This window comes from Bos indicus x Bos taurus, chromosome X, assembly GCF_003369695.1.
Source record: "Bos indicus x Bos taurus breed Angus x Brahman F1 hybrid chromosome X, Bos_hybrid_MaternalHap_v2.0, whole genome shotgun sequence".
NCBI classification, from domain to species: domain Eukaryota; kingdom Metazoa; phylum Chordata; class Mammalia; order Artiodactyla; family Bovidae; genus Bos; species Bos indicus x Bos taurus.
In genome coordinates, this window is record NC_040105.1 from 1,539,384 (window position 1) to 1,565,558 (window position 26,175).

Genomic DNA, 26,175 nt, shown 5'->3' on the forward strand with positions numbered 1-26,175 from the left:
ATCTAGGTATCTACATAGTCTACCTATCAATCAATCTACCTATCTATACATACCTATCTATACATCTATGTATCTATCAATCATCTATCCATTCGTCTATCCACATACCTGTTTATCTATCTCATCTATCATATCACTGAGAGTCAACTCCTAGGCAGGTTGATAAGACGTCTGGGGGTCCTCAAGGAGAGAGGGGTCTGGAATTCTCAAGGAGGAGGAAAGGATAAACTTTTTTTTCTTCTACATTCCTTAGCATTATATAACAATAATGTATCCTGCTTGAGGACAGTTTCTGGAAAAAAAACCTTCTGGCTAATCCTGTTATCTTAAAACGTAAATAATGGGAGTGGGTCTAGTAAGGTCTTTCCAACCTCTAGACATTCTTTTGATTCATGGTAATAAGTAATTAAAAAGTATGTAACTCCATTGCTAACACTAGAGAGGGGGCACTCTTTCTGCCCCCTTCTGATGTCTATGTCAGAAGCTTTCTCTATCTCCTTTATAGTTTAATGAAACTTTATTACACAATAGCTCTGAGCCATCAAGCCTCGTCTTTGGCCCCGGATTGAATTCTTTTCCTCCAGAGACCAAGAATCCTGGGGTCTTTCATGGTTCAGCAACAGCCTTTCATCATCTAGCTATTTTCTGTCATCTACCGTATATGAATACTATATACTGACTCGATGGACATGGGTTTGAGCAAGCTCTGGGAGTTGGTGATGGACAGGGAAGCCTGGCATGCTGCAGTCCTGCTGCTGCTGCTGCTGCTAAGTCACTTCAGTCATGTCTGACTCTGTGTGACCCAAGATGGCAGCCCACCAGGCTCCCCCATCCCTGGGATTCTCCAGGCAAGAACACTGGAGTGGGCTGCCATTTCCTTCTCCAATGCATGAAAGTGAAAAGTGAAAGTGAAGTTGCTCAGTCGTGTCCGACTCCTAGCGACCCCAAGTCTATGGGGTCACAAAGAGGTGGATACGACTGAGCGACTGAACTGATATTCACATATATCTATCAACCATCTATCCATCCATCCATCCATCATGTATGTATCATGTAGCTAGCTAGCTATGTATTACCAAATCGTATCTACTTAAGATCTCTCATGGTGGTTCTCAACTAAGGGTGATGGGGGGGGGGCATTGAAAATATTTAGAGCCATTATTTCACTGCCACACACTTGGAGTGCAAGAGGCTACCGGTGCTCCATGAGCATAGCCTACAGATGCTGCTAAACACCCCATGATGCACACCACAGCCCCCACTCCAGAAAATAACCCAGCACCCAAAGTTTGTGCTGCGAATGTTGACAAACCCTGTCTGAGATAAAAGCGTTTTGTCTATGGAGCATGAACACTTCAAGCAGGACATGTTTCCAACACATCTGGGTACCCCCTGGTACCCCATCCTGGTACCAGGCACATCCTAAGGGCTGTGGAGTTATCCTTAAGCCCATAAATGGATTCATGCCTGAGACAGCATCCACGCTTCCCAGAATGGTGGCAGGCCAAGCTCTCTTTTGCTTCAAGGACTGCTATTTCTTTCCAGACTGGCGGCATGTTGAAAACTCACCTTCTTCCCAAATATTTATCTTGTTTTTTACCCGCTTCTCAGCACGGAAAGCCAAAACATGCATGGGACATGCACCCAAGATGTCTCTTTCCTAAAGAAAATTAGCTGAAGGACTGCCGTGACACCATTATTTCAGCCTCAAATTATCTTGTTTCAGATCGGAACTGTTTCCACCCTTTCTTCCTGTCAAAGGGGTTGCCAGAACCACCCCCCTTAGATTCAGTTTCTTTGTAATAAAAAGGGTTGCAGAGAATGGAGTAATTCCAGTGTGGTAGATAAAAGCAATTGTTAACCAATCTGATTTATTAAGTTGTTTTTTTTTTTGACGTGGCCCACCATTTTTAAAGTCTTTATTGAATTTCTTACAATTCTACTTCCATTTTAGGTTTCGGTTTTTTGACCCTGAGGCATGTGGGATCTTCAAAGTCTTAACCACTGGATCACCAGGGAAGTTAAATCAACCAGTCTAATGTAAAACTCAAATGCCAACTCATGTGCTTTTGCCCTTGAAAAATATCGCTGTCATGACTGCTTGGCTCTTTGGAAAATATTATTTTATTATCCAATGTACATTATATGGACCTTAAAAATACAGTAAAGCAGTCATGGAAATCACAGATCAACTTTCAGTGGATACAAATGGATAGGAAGAAAGCGATTTCTGGGCTTGTCCACAAGGCAGTGGGTTTATTCTCTGGGGTCACAACTTTGCTTTCTGCTCCATTTCCTCTCATCTCCCTGCAACTTTCATGGGATAAACTTTATTATAAACAAGGAAATTCAGTATGTCACTCTCCTCCCCCCACCATAGGATCCCCGGGAACAGTAATATCTTCTTGGTTCACGAATTTGAAGGAAGTTCAGGAGGAAACTTGCTTCAACTGAATTTCCATGCCTGCTCTAATGTATCCAAGTCTTGTAAAGACCAATAATTTATTATTTTTAATGAGACAGAAAGTACGTCTTTTGCTTTCTACTCTCATCGTCTGATTAGAAAGAAAAAAAAAATATATATATATATAAAACACTATATAAAAAGTGAGTTCCAGGAAGAAAGCATTCTTATAAAACGAGATGTATTGTATGACACTTGTACGTGGGGGGAAAAAAATTCAATCATTGTGGTTCTCAGCCTTTGTTGGGCAAAGCGGAATGTTGAAATAACGGAAAGATGGATACTCATTCTAGAAGGTTCTATCATGTTGAAACTGCAGCAGGTTAACTAGGGAACGAATTTTGCAGGCGGGTAGCAAGGCACGGTGAATCTCTATGATTTATTTGCAGTGAGTGCTTCTTAGGGATTCTACAGACGCTCGTTCAAGCGGCAGGGTGGTACCAGCAACTCAGAAGTTGAGATCTGCACCCAAGTGTCGTGAAAAGCAAGACCAGAGTGCTTGGCATTCTGTAAACATGTCACAAAGTCCCCTCATAGCGGCAGATACCTCCTTACAGCGTTTGCGGTTGTTTCCTCTCATCGTCAAGCGTGGGTCAAGGTCAATGTGAGCCTGAAACCCACCAACCTGGAGAGGGGCAGCCACTGTTTGCTGTTCAGCCGCTCAGTTGTGTCCGACTCTCTGCGACCCCATGGACTGCAGCACGCCAGGCCTCCCCTGTCCTTCACCGTCTCCCCAGAGTTTGCTCAAACTCACGTCCATTGAGTCTGTGATGCCATCCAACCATCTCATCCTCTGTCACCCTCTTCTCCTTCAGCCTTCAGTCTTTCCTGGCATGCCACTGTGGCCCGAGACGAACCCTTTTCGAGCTCTGACCTTCTGGCCCCAGCTGTGACCCTCAAAGCAGGCTTCATTTTAACTTCCTAAGCGATCGCAACCCACTCCAGTATTCTCGCCTGGAGAAGCCCATGGACAGAGGAGCCTGGCAGGCTACAGTCCAGGGGTGTGGGTCGCAGAGAGTCCCACACAACTGAATGACTTTCCCTTTCGAGCGACATAAGTGGAGTCCTTGCCGCCGGGTTTGGCGTTTCAGTAGATGTGGACGTAGGTGGTCTTAGAGTCGCTGCCCAGGAGGTTTTTTGCAGTGCATTTGTAGAAGCCCGCGTCTCTCTGGGTGGCCTGCTGGACGGTTAGGGATCCCTGCGGGTGCAGGAATCTGTTGCCATAGACACGCGGCTGAGTCCCCGCGGTGAGATGCGACTTGTCGGGCAGCTCCCAGCTTATCTCAGCTTTGGGGATGCCCATGGCCATGCAGTTCATCTTCACGATGCTGCCGGGGCGGGCGTAGATGACCGGTGTGGGCTCGCTGGTGATCCGCGGAGGATAGGCGATGACGATCACCGGGATGCTCACGACGGAAGGGCCGTGTTCACCGTCCGCATTGCACACGTAGGTGCCCCGGTCGAAGACTGACGCATCCCGCACGGTGAGGGTGCCGTTCTCCCAGAGGGCGAAGCGTCCCCGCACCTGGGGGCCGTCCAGGACCACACCGCTGGGCAGCGTCCAGGACAGGCGCATCCCCCGGGCACCCGGGGGTACACAGGGCAGCCGCAGGGTCTCCCCGTTGACTATGCTGACCAGGTTGTTGTAGCGCTTGTTCGTCTCGGGCTTCAGCCCCACCTTCAGGGACACCAGCCTCTCCGTGTGGCCCGCCGAGTTGCTGGCCACGCAGCGGTAGGCACCAGCGTCCTCGGACGAGAGGCCGCTGATGTGCAGCCGGCCATCCCCCTTGTGGAAGAACCTGTGCAGCCGCTGGCCGCTCCGCAGCTCCGTCCCGTTGGGCAGGACCCACAGCAGCGTGGGCGTCGGGGTGCCCGCGGCCGAGCAGTTGAGGCTGATGGTGTGGCCAGCCATGGCCGTGATCTTCTCGCTGACCGGGTCGTGGAAGACGGGCTTCTCCAGGGGCTCCAGGACGGTAAGCTGGACCACCAGGCGGGCCTCCCCGCCCTCATTGCGCCCAATGCACGCCAGCTGCACCGAGTCGCTCATCCGCAGGCTCTTGATGTCCAGGGTTCCGTTGCGATGGATGGTGATGCGGTTTCCATAGTAGGGGGCGGGCAGGACCACGCCCTCAGGGAAGGCCCAGAGCACCCGCGGCGCGGGCACGCCTTCCGCCCGGCAGTCGATGAGCTTGCGGCTCCCGCCGGGGGCCACCTCCCGCACCGTGGTGATGGCCTCGGGGTAGCCGTTGATGGTGGGCGGCTGCACGTGGACGTGGATCCAGACGGTCTTCCGGTCCTCGCCGGCGCTGTTCCTGACCACGCATGTGTAGTTGCCGCTGTCCGAGCGCTGGGCCTTCTGGATGAGGAGCGTGCCGTCTTGGTAGACCTGGTACTTGTCGGATGAGGCGGGGATGAGCCGGTGGGTGGGAGACAGCCAGGTGACCCTGGGCGTGGGCTCCCCTTGAGCCTCGCAGGCCACGGTGACCACGTCCCCGTAGGGCACGTGTATCACCGAGTAGGTCTTATTGCGGATGGCGGCCGGCTCGCTAACCACCTTGACTCGCACGCGCATCTCGTCCTTGCCGACCTGGTTTTCCGCAAAGCACGTGTAGTCTCCTTCCTCCCGCGGGCCCACCTCGTTGAAGTAGAGCGTCCCGTTGTGGAACACCACGTAACGCTTGGCCCGCCCGCCGCTGTCGTCCGCCTGCATGAAGGAGTTGACCAGGCTCCCGTCCGGGAGGCTCCAGGAGATCTCGGGGTTGGGGAGCCCCGTGGCCAGGCAGTCCACCTTGAGATCGCCCCCGTACAGGACCCGGTGGTCGTTGGCTTCTTTGTGCTGGATCTTGGCGGCTTTCATGACCACATTCACCTTGAGCGCCACGAAGTCGTCACCCACCTTGTTCCGGGCGACGCACAGGTAATCCCCTGCGTCTTTGTCGGTGACGGACTTCACCACCAGCGTCCCGTTGGCGAATGCCTTGATCCTCGTGTCGAAGCTGACAGGGGAAGAAGAAAAGGAGGAAGAAAGTCAGTCTCCCAAACGCTCTCTCTCACCTGGCTTGAGAGCACCAAAGCCAGACAGAAACTTGGGGTTCTGAGAACTACCGGTGCTCAGGTTGGTTGTTTATAGTCACTAAGTCGTGTCGTGACCTGTGGACTGTTGCCTGCCAGGCTCCTCTGTCCATGGGATTCTCCAGGCAAGAAGACTGGAGGGGGTTGCCATGCCCCTTCTCCAGGGGATCTTCCCCACCTGGAAATCGAACCCACCTCTCCTGCATCACAGGCGGATTCTTTACCACTGAGTCGCCTACTCCATGGGATTCTCCAGGTAAGAACACTCGAATGGGTTGCCATGCCCTTTCTCCAGGGGATCTTCCCCACCCAGGGATCCAACTCGCATCTCCTGCACTGGAAGGCGGATTCTCTACTGCTGAGTCACCAGAGAAACTCCACCAGTACACAAGGCTGCCACTCAAAACGTCAGATGGTTTTTACAGCCGAGAGGGGACAGTACCCAAACACAGAAGCAATTAATTTACCATGAATAAGAACTTCCCGGTGGAGCCTGCCCTCTGGCTGGCCCGGCCACGGATTCAAAGATGTGAAATGCAGCCTATGACATCAAGCCTGTTAGTGTGGGGGTGTATGTATGGATCAAATATTTGCATGCTGGCCAGTGCGGTGCTTAGGGTAATGATAAAATCAGATCAAATGCTACAGTCACAGACAGAATGAATATGCATTAACCTTAGGAAGAGGTGAAATTTTTCCTAAAGAAAGCACTTTATGGACGATTTCTACCCTTGACAGTTCTCATGCTGCTGGACTGAACTGTGAGGCAAACAGGAAGCAAGCGGCGACACCGAGGATCACGGAGGTGTGGTGATCTGAAGAGTTTCAACGCTAAGGTAGGATGCTTCAGAACTTGGTGCTGTTGATCTACCAGTTTCTTCTCTAGAATGTGTCAATGTCAACGTGCTCAGTGGTTCAGTCGTGTCTGACTATTTGCAACCCCCAAAGACTGTAGCCTGCTAGACTCCTCTGTCCATGGGGTTTTCCAGACAAGAATACTGGAGTGGGTTGCCATTTCCGTCTCCACTAAAGCTTACAGATCCTCACCAGCTCGAACTCCCCTATGCTGACATGCCATTTCCCCATGCAGTAGACCTATATTCACATGCTGCTGAGTTATATAAGAAAAAAAGGTTTTCAGCATAAAGGGGTAACACAGAAAGAAAGAAATACCTACCCTAGGTACAGGACATTTTTATAAATATATATTGGCATCTCCTCCAGCAGTGCAAAGCTAATGCTTTGAATAACGGGTTAAGACATTTGGGAAGTTGCTACTTTAAAAGTGTCCAACATCTCAATTACTTATAAATGACCATTCTGGCTTCTGTAGGGGGAACTTGAACATTCATCCCTAAATATTTCCTGTACACTGCATCATCTCATAGCATGTATGGAATGGTTAATTTAAAAAAAAAAATGCCTGTGATGGAATTCAACCTGATAACGTCATTGCTGCTGTTGTTAAGTCATGGCTGACTCCTTAGAGACACCATGGACTGTAGCCCACCAGGCCCCTCTCTCCATGGGATTCTCCAGGCAAGAATACTGGAGCGGGTTGCCATTTCCCTCTCCAGGGGATCCTCCTGACCCAGGGATCGAACCCTCATCTCCTGCATTGGCAGGCAGATTCTTAACCACTGAGTCACCTGATTATTGTTCATCAAAGCACCTAGTGTGGTGGTTTAGTCACTAAGTCGTGTCTGACTCTTTGCCACCCCATGGACTGTAGCCCCGCCAGGCTCCTCTGTCCTTGGGATTCCTCAGGCAAGACTGGAGTGGGTTGCCATGCCCCTTCTCCAGGGGATCTTCCCGACCCAGGAACTGAACCCAGGTCTTCTGCACTGCAGAGAGATTCTTTACCAACTGAGCCATAAGCACCTATTGACAAGGACTAAAAACACTGTTTTGCTGGCCGTGAGAAAGAGAGTCAGGTCTACGTGAATTCGTCGGTCACTGGATGGCAGGGGAGAAGACAAAGATGTTTTAATGTGTCTTGGGGTCGGACTCCAGAAACGTATACAGTAGCACACGTCTGAAAAACATTTAGAAATACCTATGGCAGCAAATCCTAGCCTTGGTCACAATCAGAATCACCAGGGCAAGCCTGAAAAAGGCGCCTGGCTCCACCGCACGGGAGACTTGGCTTCAAGACGCCAAAGTCCAATAGCTGTGTTTTTTAAACAATCCCAGCATGTAGGCAGGGCAGAGAGCCCGCTCTTTTATAAAACTCCCATGGGCTGTTTAATGACACTTTTTTTCTGAGAAGGTAATTAGCCAGAAGCTAGGAATAACGAAGCTACAGAGACCGCCGTTTATGATTTACAGCCAGAAGCTGTAGGACGGCCCCCGTCGACGCTGGAATGACCATCCTTCATCTCAGCGTCCGTTCAACACTTGCCTCAGCCTTGCCAACGTCAATGGAAAACAGGCCTCCGCGTGGCAGGACACCGGCCCAGCTGGAAGATATTCTGGGAAAACTGGGTACGTGGTATTCCGGATCGACTGTGCAAAAGTTCGCGAGGTACCACCCAGCCGCCTGAAGTTAAAATACACAGGCTGGGAGGATGCGACAGCAACCTTTTCCTGCACTGGAAGGAGACTGGGTGGCTGCGCAGAACCCTGGACGCTGTTTTTTTTGGTCCTGTCCCCAGAGAGGAACCCACACCGAGCTGCCCAGCTCTGGAGGCTGAAGAGCCGGGGAAGTGGGGGGTTTCAACATGGTGTCATGGGTGTGGCTTTGCCTCCCTGCTGCCAACCACTGTCTCTCTCCTCCGCAGCTTGAAACATTGAATAAAGAGACGGTGGCTTTGGGAGGAACCAGCCCAGGATTTCGAGAAGGCAATGGCACCCCACTCCACTACTCTTGCCTGGAAAATCCCATGGACGGAGGAGCTTGGAAGGCTGCAGTCCATAGGGTAGCTGAGGTCCGACACGACTGAGTGACTTCACTTTCACTGTTCACTTTCCTGCATTGGAGAAGGAAATGGCAACCCACTCCAGTGTTCTTGCCTACAGAATCCCAGGGACTGGGGAGCCTGGTGGGCTGCCATCTATGAGGTCTCACAGAGTTGGACACAACTGAAGGGACTTAGCAGCAGCAGCAGCAGCCCAGGATTTTGCAGCTTCAGCACTACTATCAGGGGCTGGATGACTGTCCACGGTGGGGTTTGGGGCAGCTCTCCTGATCTATACTAATTAAACAGTAGCATGGATGCATGGATGCATGGATGAATAGATAGATGGATGGATGGAGGGATGGATGATGGATGGATGGATAGATGGATGGATGGGTAGATAGATTGATGGATGGGTAGATTGACAGATGAATAGATGGATGGATGGATAAATAGACAGATGGATGGATGGATGGATAGATGGAGGGATGGATGGATGGATAGATAGACGGATGGATAGATGTATGCATGTATGTATGGATAGACAGATGCATGGATGAATGGATGCATATATGTATGTATGTATGCATTGATGGACAAATAGATAGATGTATGCATGGTTGGATGGATAGAGGGATGGATGAATAGATAATTAGACAGCCACTTAAGCTAGGTCAGGGTTTCTCAGCCTGGGTTTCTCCCCACTCTCTGATGTGGGGCATCCTCTGCACTGTGGGGTGTGGAGGAGCAGCCCTGGTCTCCACTCAATGGGTCCAGGAGCACCCCCCGCCAAGTTGTGACAACCAGAAATGTCTCTGGATATTGTCAGATGTCCCCTGAGGGCCTTGTCATCCCTGGTTGAGAACCATAGCTATAGATAGATAGATGGATAGATGGATAGATGGATGGATGGATGGATAGATGGAGGGATGGATGATGGATGGAGGGATGGATAGATGGATGGATAGATAATGGGTGGATAGATGTATGCATGTATGGATGGATAGACAGATGCATGGATGGATGAATGCATAGATGTATGTATGTATGCATTGATGGACAGATAGATAGATGTATGCACAGTTGGATGGACAGATGAATAGATAATTAGACAGCCACTTAAGCTAGGTCAGGGTTTCTCAGCCTGGGTTTCTCCCCACTCTCTGATGTGGGGCGTCCTCTGCACTGTGGGATGTGGAGGAGCATCCCTGGTCTCCACTCACCAGGTCCAGGAGCACCCCCCACCAAGTTGTGACAACCAGAAATGTCTCTGGATATTGTCAGATGTCCCCCGAGGGCCTCCTCATCCCTGGTTGAGAACCACAGCTATAGATAGATAGATGGATGGATGGATAGATGGATGGGCAGACAGACATTTGGATGGATGGATGGATAGACACACATATGGATGGATGGATGGATATATGTATGCATGGGTAGATGGATAGATACGTGAATGTATGGATACATAGACGTATGTATGGAGGGATGGATGGGTAGATGGATGGATGGATGGACGGATAAACAGAAAATGGATGGATAAATAGATGTATGTATGTATGTATAGATGGGTAGATGGATGCATGGATAGATGTATGTATGTATGTATAGATGGATAGATGTATGTGTGGACAGATAGATGGATGGATGGATGGATGGATGGGTAGATGGATGGATGGGTGGGTGGAGAGATGGATGGATGGAGGGATGGATGATGGATGGATGGATAGATGTATGTATGTATGCAAGATTGATAGATGTATGTATGTATGGATGGATGATGGATGGGTGGATGGATGGATGGGTGAATAGATGGATGGATGGATGGATGGATAGATGGATAGATGTATGTATGCATGGATGGATGGATAGATAGATAATTAGAAAGTCTCTGGTGCTAGCTGAGGGTTTCTCAGCCTTAGCCCTACTGACACCTGGACTGGACGACTCTCTGATGTGGGGCATCCTGGGTACCACAGGGTGTGGAGCAGCAGCCCTGGTCTCCACCCACCACGTGCCGGGAGCCCCGTTCCCCCACTCCTGAAGTCACATCAACCAAAAATGTCTCCCAAAATTGCCCAGAGTCCCCTGGAGACAAAATCCCCCTTGGTTGAGACCCGTTGCTCGAGATTCATACATCTGGGGCTCGAAGACAGGGCAACAAGGCAAGGTGCATTTCCTTGCAGCTGAAATGAACTTTAAGAATTCCAAACGTGCGACCTGTGTGCTGTCACCATGCCTTTCAATTTTCCTTTTCCCCTCCTTTCCTTCTGCTGCTGATACATTTTAACATAACATCTGGAGCTTCTATGTGCTTTGTTGAAATCCGATTATAGAAAAAGAAGGCAAACGGTTTTTATCTATTCCTGTGTTGTTGCTGTTGAGTCGCTCAGTTTTATCCAACTCTGCAACCCCATGGACTGAAACCTGCCAAGCTCTTCCGTCTGTGGGATTCTCCAGGCAAGAACGCTGAACTGGGTTGTCACACCCTTCTAGGGTATCTGCCCGACCTAGGGGATCGAACCCAGGTCCCCTGCATTGCAGATGGACTCTTTACCATCTGAGCCACCAGGGAAGCACAAGAATACTGGAGTGGGTAGCCTATCCCTTCTCCAGTGGATCTTCCCCACCCAGGAATTGAATCAGGGTCTCTCCTGTATTGCAGGTGGATTTTTCACCAATTGAGCTACCAGGGAAGCCCATTCATTCCCTTGCCTGTACCGACCCCACAAAAAGGTGTCTCCCCAGATCCCAATCATTGGAAAAGACCCTGATGCTGGGAAAGACTGAAGGCGGGAGGAGAAGGGGACGACAGAGGATGAGATGGTTGGATGGCATCACAGACTCGATGGACATGAGTTTGAGTAAACTCCGGGAGTTGGTGATGGACAGGGAGGCCTGGAGTGCTATGGTCCATGGGGTCGCAAAGAGTCGGAGACGACTGAGCGACTGAACAACAAAATTTCAACGGGAGACGGAGGGAGGTGCCCCAAGAAGAAAACTCCAAGGGGAGGTGCAGGTAAGTGCCCGCGGAGGCACGCGGAGGTGTCCCCGGGAGCTCGTGGAGGTGCCGGGGGAATGATGGCGAGTCTGGAGCGCCCCCGTACGTACGTACCTGAAAAGCGCGTCGATCATCCGCTTGGACGGCAGCCTCCAGACGATGCGCGGCCAGGGGTCCCCGGAGGCGCTGCAGTCCAGGCGGAGGGTCCCCCCGTAGCGGACGTCGGTCCTCTGCGGGGAGGTGCCGGTGATGCGCGCGTTGGCGGCCGCGCGCTGTACCGTGAGCTGCACGGTCCGGCGTGCCGAGCCCACCAGGTTGGCGGCCACGCACTCATAGCGCCCGCTGTCCTGGGGCGCCAAGTTGCGGATGTAGAGGGTCCCGTTGGGGAAGACGAAGAGGTTGCCGTGGACGAACTGCGAGGGGCGGATCTGGGTGCCGTCGCGGAGCACCCAGCGCACGCTGGGCAGGGGCGCGGCGCGGGCCGTGCAGTGGATGTGGATGCTGAGGCCGGGCGGCAGCGAGATGTTCTCCGCCTTCTCCTGGTGGATGACCGGGGGCAGGGCCGCTACGTGCAGGCGGATGGCCAGGCTGTCGGCGCCCGCCGCGTTGCTCGCCACGCACTTGTAGACGCCCCTGTCTTGGAAGGACGCCTCCTTGATGCTCAGCGTCCGGTTCTCGTGCAGCGTGACCCTGCCCTCCACGGGGGACACCGTCTGCCACACGCGCCCGTCGGGGAAGACCCAGGAGATCTGCGGCACCGGGGTCCCCTTGGCCAGACACTCCATGGCGATGGTGTCGCCCAGGTAGACGGTGACATCCTTGTAGTGGGAGGCCAGGATCTGGGGCTGCTGCGCCGTGACCGCCAGGAGGACCACCATGCGGTCGGCGCCGTGCAGGTTTTTGGCCGTACACACGTACTGCCCGCGGTCCTGCACCTGGACGCTCCGGATGACGAACGTGCCGTTCTTCAGGACCTCGAACCGCTGCAGTCTGGTGTTGGGGGTCATCAGAGCACCTGGAACTCAAAAGACACCTGCCATCAGGTGCGATGCACACCGAGCCCTTTCCACAAGGATGGAATAAAGATTATTAGTTAATGGATCTGTGCGTTGCAGCTGCCCAGGTGCTAAGTAGTGTCCAACCCTTTGCGACGCCCCCCCCCCCCCCCCACAGGACTGTAGCCCGCCAGGTTCCTCGGTGCGTGGGATTCTTCCAGGCAGGAACACTGGAGAGGGTTGCCATTTCCTTCCTCCGGGGGATTTTCCAGATGTAGGGATTGAACCTGAGTCTCCTGCAGTGGCAGCTGTGTTCATTCCCACTGAGCCATCGGGGAAACCCTTTAATCTGATTCTCCTCTTCATGTCCAAACAGCAAAAAAAGCAAAAGGCCCCAAATCCCCAGGACTTGCTCTCATCTTCTCATGTGTGTGTGTGTCCTAAGTTGCGTCAGTCATGTCCGACTCTCTGTGACCCCGTGGACTGTAGCCTGCCAGGCTCCTCTGTCTGTGGGATTCTCCAGGCAAGAATACTGGAGTTGGGTTGCCAGGCCCTTCACCAGGGGATCTTCTCCACCCAGGGATCGAACTGGAGTCTTCTGCACTGGCAGGTAGGTTTTTTACCAGTAAGCCACCTGCGAAGCCCTTTAATTGACTGATTTCTCCTCTTTATGTCCACACAGCAAAGAGCAAAAGACCCACCCCTCCAGGACGCATGCGATTGTGGAGGTACTGGGGGGTGGGTCTTTTTGCGTTTGCTGTTTGGTGTCACAGAGACTTGAATACGACTTAGCACTACGCCATCTATTCCTTTCCCACTCAAAATGTGGGGCAGTCCATGGGGTTGCAACGAGTTGGACACGACTGAGCAACTAAACTGAACTGAACTGACAAATGATAAATCCCGTAGAGGGTGTGGAGAGAAGGGAAGCCTCTTGCACTGTTCGTGTGAATGGAAGCTGATACAATCACAATGGACAAGAGCATGGAGACTCCTTAAAAAACGAAACATAGAACTAACACACGATACAGCAATCTCACTCCTGGGCGTATACCCTGAGAAAACCATAACAAAACAAAAACAAAAAATACACATACCACAGCGTTCACTGCAGCTCTGTTTACAGTGATGACACGGAAGCAACCTGAGTGTCCATCGACAGATGAATGGATAAAGAAGATGTGGTACACACACACACACACACACACACACAGGAATATTACTCAGCCATGAAAAGGAACGAAATTGAGTCCTTTGTAGAGAGATGGATGAACCTAGAGTCTGTCATGCAGAGTAAAGTAAGTCAGAAAGTGAAAGTCACTCAGTGGTGTCTGACTCTTTGGGACCCCGTGGACTATAAAGTCCAAAGAATTGTCCAGGCCAGAAGACTGGAGTGGGTAGCCTTTCCCCTCTCCAGGGGATCTTCTCAACCCCAGGGATTGAACCCAGGTCTCCCACACTGCAGGTGGATTCTTTACCAGCTGAGCCACCAGGAAAGCCCAAGAATACTGGAGTGGGTAGCCTATCCTTTCTCCAGGGGCTCTTTACAACCCCATGGACTGTAAAGCCCACCAGGCTCCTCTGTCTATGGGATTCTCCAGGCAAGGACACTGGAGTGGGTTGCCATTTCCTTCTCCAGGGGACGTTCCCAACCCAGGAATCGAACTGGGGTCTCCCGTATTGCAGGCAGATTCTTTACCAACCGAGCCACCAGGGAAGCCGTTACACATGCACCCTGGTGTTCACGCAGCACTGTTCATAGGAACCATGACACAGAAGCAACCTCAGTGTCCATCCACAGAGGAATGGAGCAATAACATGTGGTACCCACACAATGGAATATTACTCAGCCATGAAAAGGAACAAAGCTGAGTCTGTCGCCGTGATGCGGAGGAAACTAGAGTCTGTGGTAGAGTGAAGGAGGTCAGAAAGAGAAAATCAGATATTGTACTATTAACGCCTACATATGGAATCTGGAAAGACGGTCCTGATGAACCTGTCTACAGGGCAGGAATACAGGCGCAGATGTAGAGGAGGGACAGGTGGACACAGTGGGGGAAGGAGAAGGTAGCGTGAGTCGGGAAAGCAGCACTGGAATATACACACGACCGTGTGTGAAACAGACAGAGGGAAGCTGGGGTATAGCCCAGGGAGCTCAGCTCGGGGCTCTCTGATGACCTAGACAGGGGGATGGGGCCTGGGAGGGAGGCTCAAGAGGGAGCGCATATATGGATACTTTTAGCTGATTCACGTTATTGTATAGCAGAAACCAACACAGCATTATGTAAAGCAATTATATTCCAATTAAAAAAAAACAACAAAAACTGGAGCTAACTAGGAAAAGTGTTAGTCGCTCAGTCGTGTCTGACTTTGTGACCCGCCCTGGACTGTATCCCACCAGGCTCCTCTGTCCATGGGGATTCTCCAGGCAAGAATACTGGAGTGGGTTGCTGTGCCCTTCTCCAAAGGAAAAGCTGGTGCTAAGCAGCAGAATCCCAGTCAGGTAGAGGAAGATACATGATGGTCTCGGGAGGGGGTGTGGTCCAGGGATACTCTACGATGGAACAAGGTACAGAGGACGCTAAGAATGAATGCAAATGGGGTCTCTTCAGTGGAGGGACACGCCTTCCATCCGAGGCAGAGTCCTTTCAGAACGAAAAACCCCGCGGTGTCCCCAACTCGCTTCCTCCAGCAAATTCCTCATTAAATCATTAGGGAAGCGTTTGGCGTCCGGCATGGAGCCTTCAAAGATGTCAGTAATCTGCCTGCGTCCAGAGCCTCTTCTCACGACTGGAAAACATCTAACATGCGTGAGATCAGCAGAGAATGTACAGCTGTCTCTAGTGTAACAGCATCGGTCACTTCCTGGGTTATCCACATGGCAGATGGAGGGGGAAAAAAAAAAAAAACAACCCCAACCTTCTGAACAGAATCCAAGCCTGAAGGACACAGCTGTGCTTGAGAGAGATGGAAAGACAAAGAGGAAAAGGGAGGTATGTTCACGGAGACTGCAGGGCCGAAATAAGAGACGCAGATTTGTGGAGTGGGATGAACCAAGAGAGGAACACTGACATATATACCCTACATGTGTACAATACAGACAGTGACTGGGAAGCTTCTAAATAACACAAGTAGCTCAGCCTGGTGCTCGGCAATGACCTAGAGGGGCGATCATCACGTTTAATTCCTCATGTCACCTAGAATCTGTTTGGACATCCAAGCAGATGGGTCGTTTCGGAGGAAGCAAAGCGGTCTTTGCAGCACCCCGGCCTGCCAAGTAGAGAGCGTCATACGGACCCTTGTTATATGGGCTGAATTTTGTCCTTCCACCATCAATTCCTACGTTGGAGTTGGGACCCCCACCCCCACCCCTAGAAGCTCAGAATGTGGCTGTGCTTGGAGATGGTCTTTAAAGAGGGGATGAAGGTAGAAAATGAGGTCTATGAGGGTGTGTCCTGATCCCATACGGCCGGGGTTCTGATAAAAAGAGGAGATGGGAACATCAGACATACAGACAGATGATCACGTGAGAAGACGGCCGCTGATACGCTAAAGAGGATTCAGGAGGACTTAGCCCCGCTGTAACCAGGATCTTGGACTCCCAACCTCCCAAACGGTCAGAAAATAAGTTGGCTGCTCCAGCCGCCCCGTGTAGGGTGCTCAGTGATGGCAGACGGGGCTGACTCATTGAAATCACAGCTCCAGGTTCAAAGAAAACCAAGGCCCGCCGAGCTGAGACCAAACTCCAGCGACCTTCCAAGCCAGTGGGAGGATGCAGGGGACTTCCCCTCACTCCCCTCCCTTCCTGCAAGCCCCTCGTGGTTTGCGGATGACTTCTGCACTGAATCTCAGAGGGATAAGGCAAGAGGTTCCTGTGCGGAACATTTCTAAGCCTCAGTTTGTCGTCATTTAGTCAGTAAGTCACATCTGATGCTTTGCGACCTTGTGGACTATAGCCAGCCAGCCTCCTCTGTCTGTGGGTTTCTCCAGGCAAGAATACTGGAGTGGGTTGCCATGCCCTTCTCCAGGGGATCTTCCCGACTTACGGATGGAACTCGCGTCTCCCGCAAAGGCAGGCAGATTCTTTACTTCCGAGCGCCCCTGGGAAGCCCTAAGTCCCGGCTAGGGAATGCTACGTGTTTCCACGGCTGCTTTAAAAAAAAAAAAAAAACACCTCACACCCTTGTTCATTTCTCACTCCCCCGTCTCTGTAAAGGGATACACCCATGGATAGATTGTCTGGAGTCGTTTCCCATCACACCTACCCATTGTCCTCTTCTGACAGTCTCTGCTTCTACGTGGACTTCTTATACTCAAGGAACTCCCCCTTCCCCACCTACCAGCCCCACTTGGAACGCCTGACGTGTAAACGCCCTACCTGTGGACAGCTTGGTCCAAGTCACAAAGGGCTTGGGCTTCCCCGTGGCCTCACAGGGGAACGTGACGTCTGTCTCCACGGTGACGGTCACGGACTGCGGGGATTTGGTGACGATCTGTGGCTTTTCCCCGAGCGTCCAGAATTTGGACGCAGGCAGCCCTCCGGCAGAGAAGAGCTTTGTGCTGCCGTGATGGAAGCTTCTGGAGGGTGGGACGGAAGACGTCGTGAAAGGGACAGAGCTCCGGGTGGAGGAGCCCGGGGGGATGGTCTGTACGTTCATGGACGGGGGTGCTGTGGTCCTGGGGGGGTGCAAGATGGGAGGCGCTGGGGGCCCCAGGTCCATGTGGAAGATGCTCTGAGAGTGGATCCGAGTGTGGGGACCTACGTTGACCTTTCTGTCTCTCAACGCTGGGGCTGGAGAGCTGGGTCCCTGAGGTTTCGGAGTACCTCCCAACTGGGGGAAAGACAGGGTCCTGTTGATAAAGAAAGGGAATCTTCCACTGGGAAGAGGAGGCGCTCTTGAATTCGGAAGCTTGCCCACGGGGTCTCTTCTTAGATCGGGCAGGTGGTTATTTGCAAACGATCTGGAGTTGCCCTGGAATCGGTCAGCTCCTTGGCCGGTCACCGTACCAGGAACGCTAGGTTTGGAACCAGGCCACAAAACCACCACAGGAGTCGTCGGATAACTGGGTGATCTCGGAGTCGTGGCGTGCCTGCCCTCTGGCCAAACCCTCGACGGGTACGCAGTGACTCCCGGTTTGCGGGTCAGGTGACGAGGGGGCTGGAAGGTGACCGAGTATCTGAAGGGGCTTTGTGTGACCGTGTGCGGGGGTCTCATGGTTCCTCTCGGTGGGATTGGTGTGGCGGGAACTCTGGCTGGTTGGTGGAAAACCGGGACCCTCCCAGCCTCATCTGGACTGTCTGGAACATGGGGAAGCATGTTTTTCATTGTACCATCAAACGCTTCCTTTCTTAATGCCTCCTCTGGAGTCAAGGTAAATCTGTCCTGCTTGGAAGAGGGCGTGGATAACTGGTGTGCCTTCGATAAATGTTGAGTTACTTCGTTATTCACAGAAGGCGCTTTGGTTTCTGGGGTCCCCACGTAATGGAAGGTGACATGGTGTTTGGAAGCTTTCCAGGCTGGGGACGTCCCTGAAGGAAGAGGTGGTGTGGGCTCTGCAGTGGTCTCTGTGGAAGACATCAGAGTCGTGGGTGGGAATGGCGATTCTGGCTCCTCCAGTGGGGTGGGAGTGGACACGCGACTCTGGGGTCCGATTTCAGAACGGACAGTAGTGTGAGTGGTTTCACGGCCTCCCTGATCACGGACGGTGGTTTCCGCCAGACTCGAGGATGCCTCTACTTTTAGGACGGGGAGAGTCGTTGAAGGAGCCGCACGTTGGGGTTGAAACAGCGTAGAGACCGCCGCTGAAGGCGAAAACTCACCTAGATCCGCTGACTCTCTCACAGAGGGTGATTCTGTAAGAGCTTCCGAAGGGCTGGTAACAGGTGGGTCTGTGTGTTCCACTCCAAGCTGGGTTGCCCCTGGGGGATCCCAGCTTGTCGTTTTTGGAAAGGGAGACGTCAGAGACACCTCCTTAAATCCTCTCGCAGGGGAGACCTCGGCCACAGAAGGTGATGCCGCATGGGTGACTGAGTCTCCAGGGACCAGACCGTGGGTTTGATAGTCCCTGAGGTCTGTGACACCATGGTTCTTCGTTTCCTGTCCGTCTGACGCAGGCTCGCGTGTGACTGGAACAGTCTCTTGGAATCTGTCAGAAGCTGAATATGTTTTGCTGATGCTGGCTGTGCTATAAGCTCCCATGCCGGTTATCTCCCGTGGGTCTCCAGTGGTGAAAGAGACGGTCGTAGGGGAAAGCGCAGCTTGGGAACTGAGGGGAAAAGAGATTCTATGCTTATCTTCTGGAGAAAAGCTGGGCTTGGACACGGAAGCTGCAGAGCTCAGGGTGGAAGTGATGTATCGGTGTCTGTTGCGTTTCTTGCCCTGTTTCCTGTGTGGGCTGCCCCTGGATACGGATTCGGCATGCTCCTCCGTGTCCAAGCGTCCGGCGGTACCTACGGCACTGTTAACCCAGGTCGTAGGAACCAGAGAACTTGCCACTTGAAGGCTTGGAGTCTTCGCTTCGGGGACTTGGGTCGGTGGAGGCGAGAAAGCATCTGTCGGGGCAAACGTCGTATGCGGGGTCTGTTTATGGCGGTGTCGGAATTTGTGGGGTCGGAATCGCCTCCTCCCGTTGGGCCTCTTTCGAGAAGGATGAGTGGTCAGCGCCGACGGTGAAGTGTCCTTTTGGGCTGGCGTGGTCACTGGTGCCGTGGTCATGTCCTTGCCAAACACAACGCCAGGCATGGACTCCCTGGGATGCTGAAAGTCAGTGACGCTGTTCACCACTTCTAGTGTCGAGTCAAGCGGGGTGGTCAGGTGTACGGCTTGCCCATTTCCCTTGATGCTTCTGGAGTCTGTGGGGTGCGTCTCTAGCGTACCCTCTTCCTGAAGTGTCTGAGAAGTCTCCTTCATGCCCTCAGGAGTCAGTGGGTGGCCTGGAGTGCTTAAACCAGTTTCCACAAGCTGCGGGCTGTCTGTCTGTTCCTGGAGGTGAGTTTCAACTGGGATGCTGGGGTCCCCTAAGGTGGGGTCTTCAAGCGGCTCAGACGTCCTAGCCTCGGCAACCCACGAGGCGGGAGTTGGTGTGAAGCGTGTGGAGGCCTGTTCTTTCACGGTCTTCTCAGCTGGTTGTGAATTTGTCCCCAGATCGGGGTAAAAGTAGGTCACAGTCTCAGACTCAGCCAAAGGTACGGCGTCCATCGGAGATTCATCCTCAGGGGATGTGGCCTCTGGCACGGACCCAACATGGAGGGTGGACCAGCTGTCTGTGGCTACATTTTCCTCAGTGGGCTCTTTGTGTTCCATTTCCAGGGTCTGCAGAGTAGAAGATTCATAAAGTACAGATGCCAGTGTCGTGGCTGGGGTCTGGTTGGAGTCAACTTCAGTGGGAGTTGCACCCACGGTCTTCTCAGAAGAGTCCTCATCAATAAATTCTTCCGAGCGAGTGCCTGTCACTCTGGGTTCGCTATGAACGACTCCGTCATGGCCAGGTTGGAGCGGAATGGTCCTAGGGGAGGAGACAGCACTGGAAGCCTGCTCTTCCTCGCCAAACACGAACATATCTCCCGACGATTCTTCTGAACTGCTTGTGGTCTGCACGGGCGATACTGAGCCGGGAGCGACGGCAGGCAGAGGTGAAGTCACTTCCTGCCTCATCAGTGAAGGTGCGCGGACTGTGATGACCTGCGGTCCTTCCGTTCCCTTAGGGAGACTTCTCCCACGGACTCTGGCTAAGATATCTGCCCAGCGCTCTGGATTAATCTGCTTCTTGGCCACGTTTACCCTCCGCCTGGACTCGAAAACTCTGCGGCCTTCGGCAACGTTGGTCTCCGGCTCCTTGGTGGGGTGCTTCCAGGGTTTCAGCTTTCTGCGCCCTTTCCTGGTCTTCTTACCCCCACCGCTGGCGTCATCCGTTGCTCGGATTAACGCCTCTTGGTCCTGTGGGTGGAGGACCGTCTTCGATGTGTTCTCTTCATCTCCCATGCCGGATCCGCCTTCATCCTCCACGATCCCGCCTCGCCCTCCAGAAAGAGTCCTGCCTCCCGGGCGTCCGCGTCTTTTCGGAGACCCACGGGACCCCTTCTTGCTCACCTGGACCCCCACCGTAAAATGATCCGACCCTCGCTGGTTGACAGCCACACATCTGTAGTAACCACTGTCGCTGCCTTGAACCTTGGGGATGGAAAGGGTGCCGTCGGCCAGCACGTAGGCATGTGAGGCGTTGGCCATTGCGTTCAGCATCCTTTTGTTTGGAAGGATCCAGCTGATCTGGGCTTCCGGTACAGCCAGTGCCTGGCAAGGCAGTGTCACAGGCTCCCCTGGGTTCTTCTGAATGGTTACTGTATATGCGTCGGGAGGCTGAATGACCGGCGGCTGTACCAGGACCCTGTAGAGCATCCGGTCTGTCTCATCCCTCACCCGAGCGATGCACTGGTACAGACCAGCGTCCGACGGCTGCGTCGACCTGATCTTCAGCCAGCCGCTGGTGAGGACGGAGAACCTGCCGTCACGGTCTTCCATCGGCGCTTTCACGACAGACCCGTCCGGGAGCACCCAGGAGATGGAGGGGCTCTCGGAGGCCCTCACGTTGCAGCTCAGTTGGCAGGCGCTCCCCTCCAGGACAGTCTGGGCTCTCTGCACGGCTCTGCCGGGCTCAATCATAACCCAGCTTCTGCTAGGAGACAGCCTCGCGTCCTTGGCGGACATGACCAGGGCGTGCCGAGACGAATACGACAGCACCACCAGTTTGGCTGAGCTCAGACGCCGGTTGAGCTGCAGCTCTATGGACGGCTGCGTGACCCACTCTGGCTCGGCGAGGACGTGGGCCCTGACGCCTGTGTAGTACAGCGTGCTGTCGTCGTCCGCATCTTGCCTGTACTGGTAGCCGAGCCTGGGGTCTTTGCCGAGTGCCGGTTCCCGGTGGAGCTTCACAGGGACCTCGCTGTAGTAGGCAATCAGCTTCCAGAGCTTCTCGTAGTTCTGTCGCGTCATGGGACACTCAAAGTCTAAGGCGACCGTGGCATTGATCTCTATTTCCTGGGGGTCCGTCTGGTTCAAGTGCAGCCTGTACACGTCGGTGGGCTTCTTGATGTCACAGACCAGGTGGACCGTGTTTCCGTGCTCGTCGCTCATGTTCACGGACACGTTCCACGCAGGGAACTGGAACCCGTCTGGGGAGAAGGGATGGTCAGCACCCTCGTCTTCGTCCTGATCGTCCTCACTACTCCGGCTCCGGTTCTGTCTCAGCGGGGACTCGATCGAAGGCTTCTGACAGCGGACATCCCGCAGCTTCTGAAGCTCCTGTCCGTGCCACTTCTTGGGACTGAAGCACGTGGAACAGAGCTGACCTCCTTCGTACGCTTTGTCCTTCTTACACTTCAGGACCCCTGAAACACAGCAGCAGACAAACATGTGCTAAGTCAACGACCCGAAGAATGGACAGAGGATGAACCCTGTGTTTGCATTTTTATCACCTGGGTGCATCTCAGCCAAGATTCAAGATTTTATCTACCTGGTATCCGTGATGTCACCTAGCAGCTTAAATCCATTTAACCTCATGTGTGATAACTAACCAGGGTCTGGGAGGTTCTTGACAGGGAGTACTTTTTAAAAAGATATTGTTAGGGACTTCCTGGTGGTCCAGTGGCTAAGACTCTGTGCTCCCAACACAGGGGGCCTGGGTTCCATCCCTGGTCAGGGAACTAGATCCCACATGCAGCAAGGAAAAGACATTTTTAAGTTGACAAAGAATCTCTCTTCATACATATGATGCAATTTTCCTTTTATGAAGGTCCAGGAGAACCTATGTAAGTCTCTGAAACCCATGAATGTATTTCCAGGTCCTAGAACCAACTGTGGGGCTTTCCTGGTGGCTCAGATAGTAAAGAATCCGCCTGCAATGCAGGAGACTGGGGTTCGATCTCTGAGTCAGGAAGATCCCCTGGAGGAGGAAATGGCAACCCACTCCAGTCTTCTTGCCTGGAGAATCCCATGGACAGAGGAGCCTGGCGGGCTACACTCCACAGGGTTGCAAAGAGTTAGACACAACTGAATGGCTAACACTTAAGAACCAACTCTTGGCACGGGCCGTGTCACATTGACCTTTCATAACTACATTTTCTCTTGAAACAATTTTTCATTTCAGGCAGTATTTTCTTTTTTGGATTCACATTCTTACTCTTGGCTTCCTGGACACTCAATCTTCCAGAATTTTGTCCTACTCTGGCCAACGCTGACACTATCAGTGTTTCTCTGCCCAACTCATTATGGATGAACTATTCCTGGACTCGGTCTGAGACCCCTCCCTTCTTGCCCTGCCCTGTCATTGAGGGTCTCGCCCACGCAGGTGGTTTCAATTACCGTCTACTGGCCACCGATGAGTCCTGTCTATGCTTCTCCATTCCAAACCCATCCTAGGAGAGGCACACCGACGCCCGACTTGACAAGCCCATCAAATGGTACAAATGCTCCTCAAACTCATGTCTACAGAATCAAACTATATTTTTCTCCCTGCTAAACGTCTTGCGGCTTTTCTGTATTTATCTGTGCCAAGTCGCTTTAGTCGTGTCTGACTCTTTGCGACCCCATGGACTGTAGACCCACCAGGCTCCTCTTTCCATGGGGATTCTCCAGGCAAGAAGACTGGAGTGGGCTGCCCTTTCCTCCTCCAGGGGAATTTTCCTGACCCAGGGATCGAAAGCAGGTCTCCCGCACTGCAGGTGGATTCTTGACCGTCTGAGCCGCCTGTGCGGTTCCTACCTTTGGTTTTGGCGTCCCACTGCAGAAACCAGGTCATGTCACAGTCACAGGCCCACGGATTGCCATGCAGGTAGAGGTTCTCTAGAAGCGGCATGTTCTGCAGCATGCCGGTGGGGAGAGTGCTGATGGCGTTCTCGGCCAGGTAGAGGTGTCTCACGGTGGAGAGCCTGAAGTAGTCCAGGAAGGCGAAGGTGGAGAATGTGGCGGGGTGCAGCTGGCGAAGCAGGTTCCCCTCTAAGTGGAGGAGCCTCAGGGAGGTTAAGCCCCTGAATGCTTCCGGGTGGATGAACTCGATCTGGTTGTGGTCCATGTGCAGCCTCACCAGGTTCCACAGCCCCTGCAGGGTCTCGCCCGTGATGACGCGAAGCTTATTGTAGCTGAACTTGAAAACCTACAAAGACCGGAAGTGGAAAATGTTGCACCGGAAGTGGAAAATGTTGCACCGGAAGTGGAAAATGTTGCACCGGAAGTGGAAAATGTTGCACCGGAAGTGGAAAATGTTGCTCAGTCGTGGGATAGCCTTTTCCTTCTCCAGGGAACATTCCCAACCCAGGGATCGAACCCAGGTCTCCCACATTGCAGGCAGATTCTTTACCAGCTGAGCCACGAGGGAAGCCCAAGAACACTGGAATGGGGTAGCCTATCCCTTCTCCAGGGAACATTCCCAACCCAGGGATTGAACCGGGGTCTTCTGCATTGCAGGTGGATTCTTTACCAGCTGAGCCACAAGGGAAGCCCTGTTTATAATTTAAATAAAAGAAAACACCACAGACAGGAACAGAAAGCAGAACAAAGGTCTGGGAAGGAAAGACATGAAGCTCGTTTTTCATGTTTAGAAAAAGTGGCCTTTTCATTCACTGTGAAGGAGGATTTTAAAGTTTTCCTTCTCCACGGCTGGTGGTAGAGGTTGCAATTAGTGCTGGTCATATATGCCCAGTTTGGTTGGTTTTAGTAGCTAAGTTGTGACCGACTCTATGACCCCATGGACTGCAGCCCACCAGGTTCCCCTGTCCATGGGATTCTCCAGGCAAGAACACTGGAGTGGGTTGCCATTTCTTCCCCCAGGGGATCTTCCCGACCCAGGGATCGAAACAGTGTCTCATGCATTGGCAGGCAGATTCTTTACCACTGAACCACCTGGGAAACCACCACGCCTGGTTTACCTGGAGCGAAATGAGGTCTCTCAGAGCCCCGTCGGGGATGCTGGGGATGTCATTTCCATGGATCATGAGGAGCTCCAGCTTCGTCAGTCCAGTGAACGACGTTTCCGACAAAGCCTGTATGCTATTAAACCTAGAATAGAAAAAAATGGAAAGTCATTTCTGAAAAAAAAAAAAAATCTTTGGGGCTGTCCCAACAGGAAAGAACAACTCTTTCTTTCAAAACAGGAAAGAGCCACTCTTTTTCTTTCAATGCTGAATGAGAACCCTAAAAAAACATCTGTGTGGGAATGAAAATCAGGAGCGCTCTGCCAATAATCGGTCATTCCCCAAGGGTTTTCAACCCTTTGCAGAACTGCTGACAGGCAACTCAGACCCTGAGTTCTATCTGCAGTAGACACTGCTGTTTTCTCTTTTGCTTTTTTCCCAACAAAATTACGCACCATGCCAGCCTCGTTATCTCCTTTGAGGCTGGACTTCCCTGGTGGCTCAGATGGTAAAGAAGCCACATCCAGTGCAGGAGACCCAGGTTTGATCCCCAGGTGGGGAAGATCCCCTAGAGAAGGGAATGACAACGCAGTCTGGTATTGCTGCCTGGAGAATCCCATGGACAGAGGATCCTGGAGGGCTACAGTCCACGGGGTCACAACAGTTGGACATGACTGAGCAACTAACACTATCCAGAAACAGTGCTGTGACATTATGAGTGATATTCTTCTACTACATGTACTTAATTTTTCTTTTTAATTTTCAGTTGGAGGATAATTGCTTTACAATGTTGTATTGGTTACTGCCATACATCAACATGAATCAGACAATAGAAACATGGTACGCTGAATCAAGTTACACCTTAAGCCAGATGGAAGTATTATGTGTTGGTGCCATGAAACTAGTCCTTGTCTTGTTTATTTCTCTTCCTTGGAAGGACTGATGCTCAAGCTGAAACTCCAATCCTTTGGCCACCTGAATCGAAGAGCTGACTCACTAGAAAAGACCCTGATGATGGGAAAGATTGAAGGCGGGAGGAGAAGGGGACGACAGAGCATGAGATGGTTGGATGGCATCACCGACTCAATGGACATGAGTTAGTGATGGACAGGGAGGCCTGGCGTGCTGCGGTTCATGGGGTTGTAAAGAGTCGGACATGACTGAACTGAATATTACATGAGACCATCTCAAGATACTGTTGGCGGAAGTAGGAAAAAGAGTCATTTTGATATCTGTCTTTGCTTCCAATGGCAAAGTCTTTGCATGCTCGGTCGCTAAGTTGTTGTCCCACTCTTTGCAACTCTATGGACTATAGCCCACCAGGCTCCTCTGCCCGTGGGACTCTTCAGGCAAGAATACTGGAGTGGGTTGTCCTGCCCTCCTCCAGGGGATCTTCCTGACCCAGGGAATGAACCTGCGTCTCCTGCGTTTCCTGCACTGCAGGCAGATTCTTTACCGCTGAGCCACTGGGGAAGCCCAAGAGACAAGAGTGATCGCAGATCAACTCTGTTTTCCTTTCTACAAACTCGGAGCGCCCGTTCTACCCGATTCAAAGCAGCTTTAGTTCCTCTTCTGCATAAATCGGAGGACTGTGAAAAGGAAACTGGTTTTAAAATTGTCAAACGATTTAACGATTATAAAAAGGAAATGGTTACTATTCTCTCTTCTGGCAAAGCCAACGTCTTTTCCCTGTGGAGTGATCATCATCGTGGTTAGATTTTTTTTTTTTTTTCAGACAGTCAAGTTTGCCAAGCTTTTTTTTTTTTTTTGAGAGAGAGCTATTTCATGGTCCATTGCTATAGATTTTTGAAGTGTTTATCTCACTCTCTTACTGCCCATTC

The 26,175-nt window shown here is 52.2% G+C and overlaps 1 protein-coding gene across 2 annotated transcripts in view; it reads right to left on the minus strand.

The window, feature by feature from the left end:
- Positions 1–2,105: 2,105 nt before the first annotated feature.
- The window catches only part of MXRA5 (matrix remodeling associated 5), a 29,662-nt gene continuing 5,592 nt past the window's right edge, over positions 2,106–26,175 (minus strand). The window contains exons 3-7 of one of the 2 annotated variants that reach the window (XM_027533533.1): positions 24,350–24,479; positions 23,187–23,577; positions 16,808–21,814; positions 11,549–12,455; positions 2,106–5,460 (exon numbers count right to left, since the gene is read on the minus strand). In XM_027533533.1, the coding sequence (XP_027389334.1) occupies positions 3,552–5,460; positions 11,549–12,455; positions 16,808–21,814; positions 23,187–23,577; positions 24,350–24,479 (8,344 nt within the window). In that variant the 3' untranslated portion in view covers positions 2,106–3,551. The remainder of the gene's footprint in view (positions 5,461–11,548; positions 12,456–16,807; positions 21,815–23,186; positions 23,578–24,349; positions 24,480–26,175) is intronic. The other variant, XM_027533534.1, reaches the window with a different exon arrangement.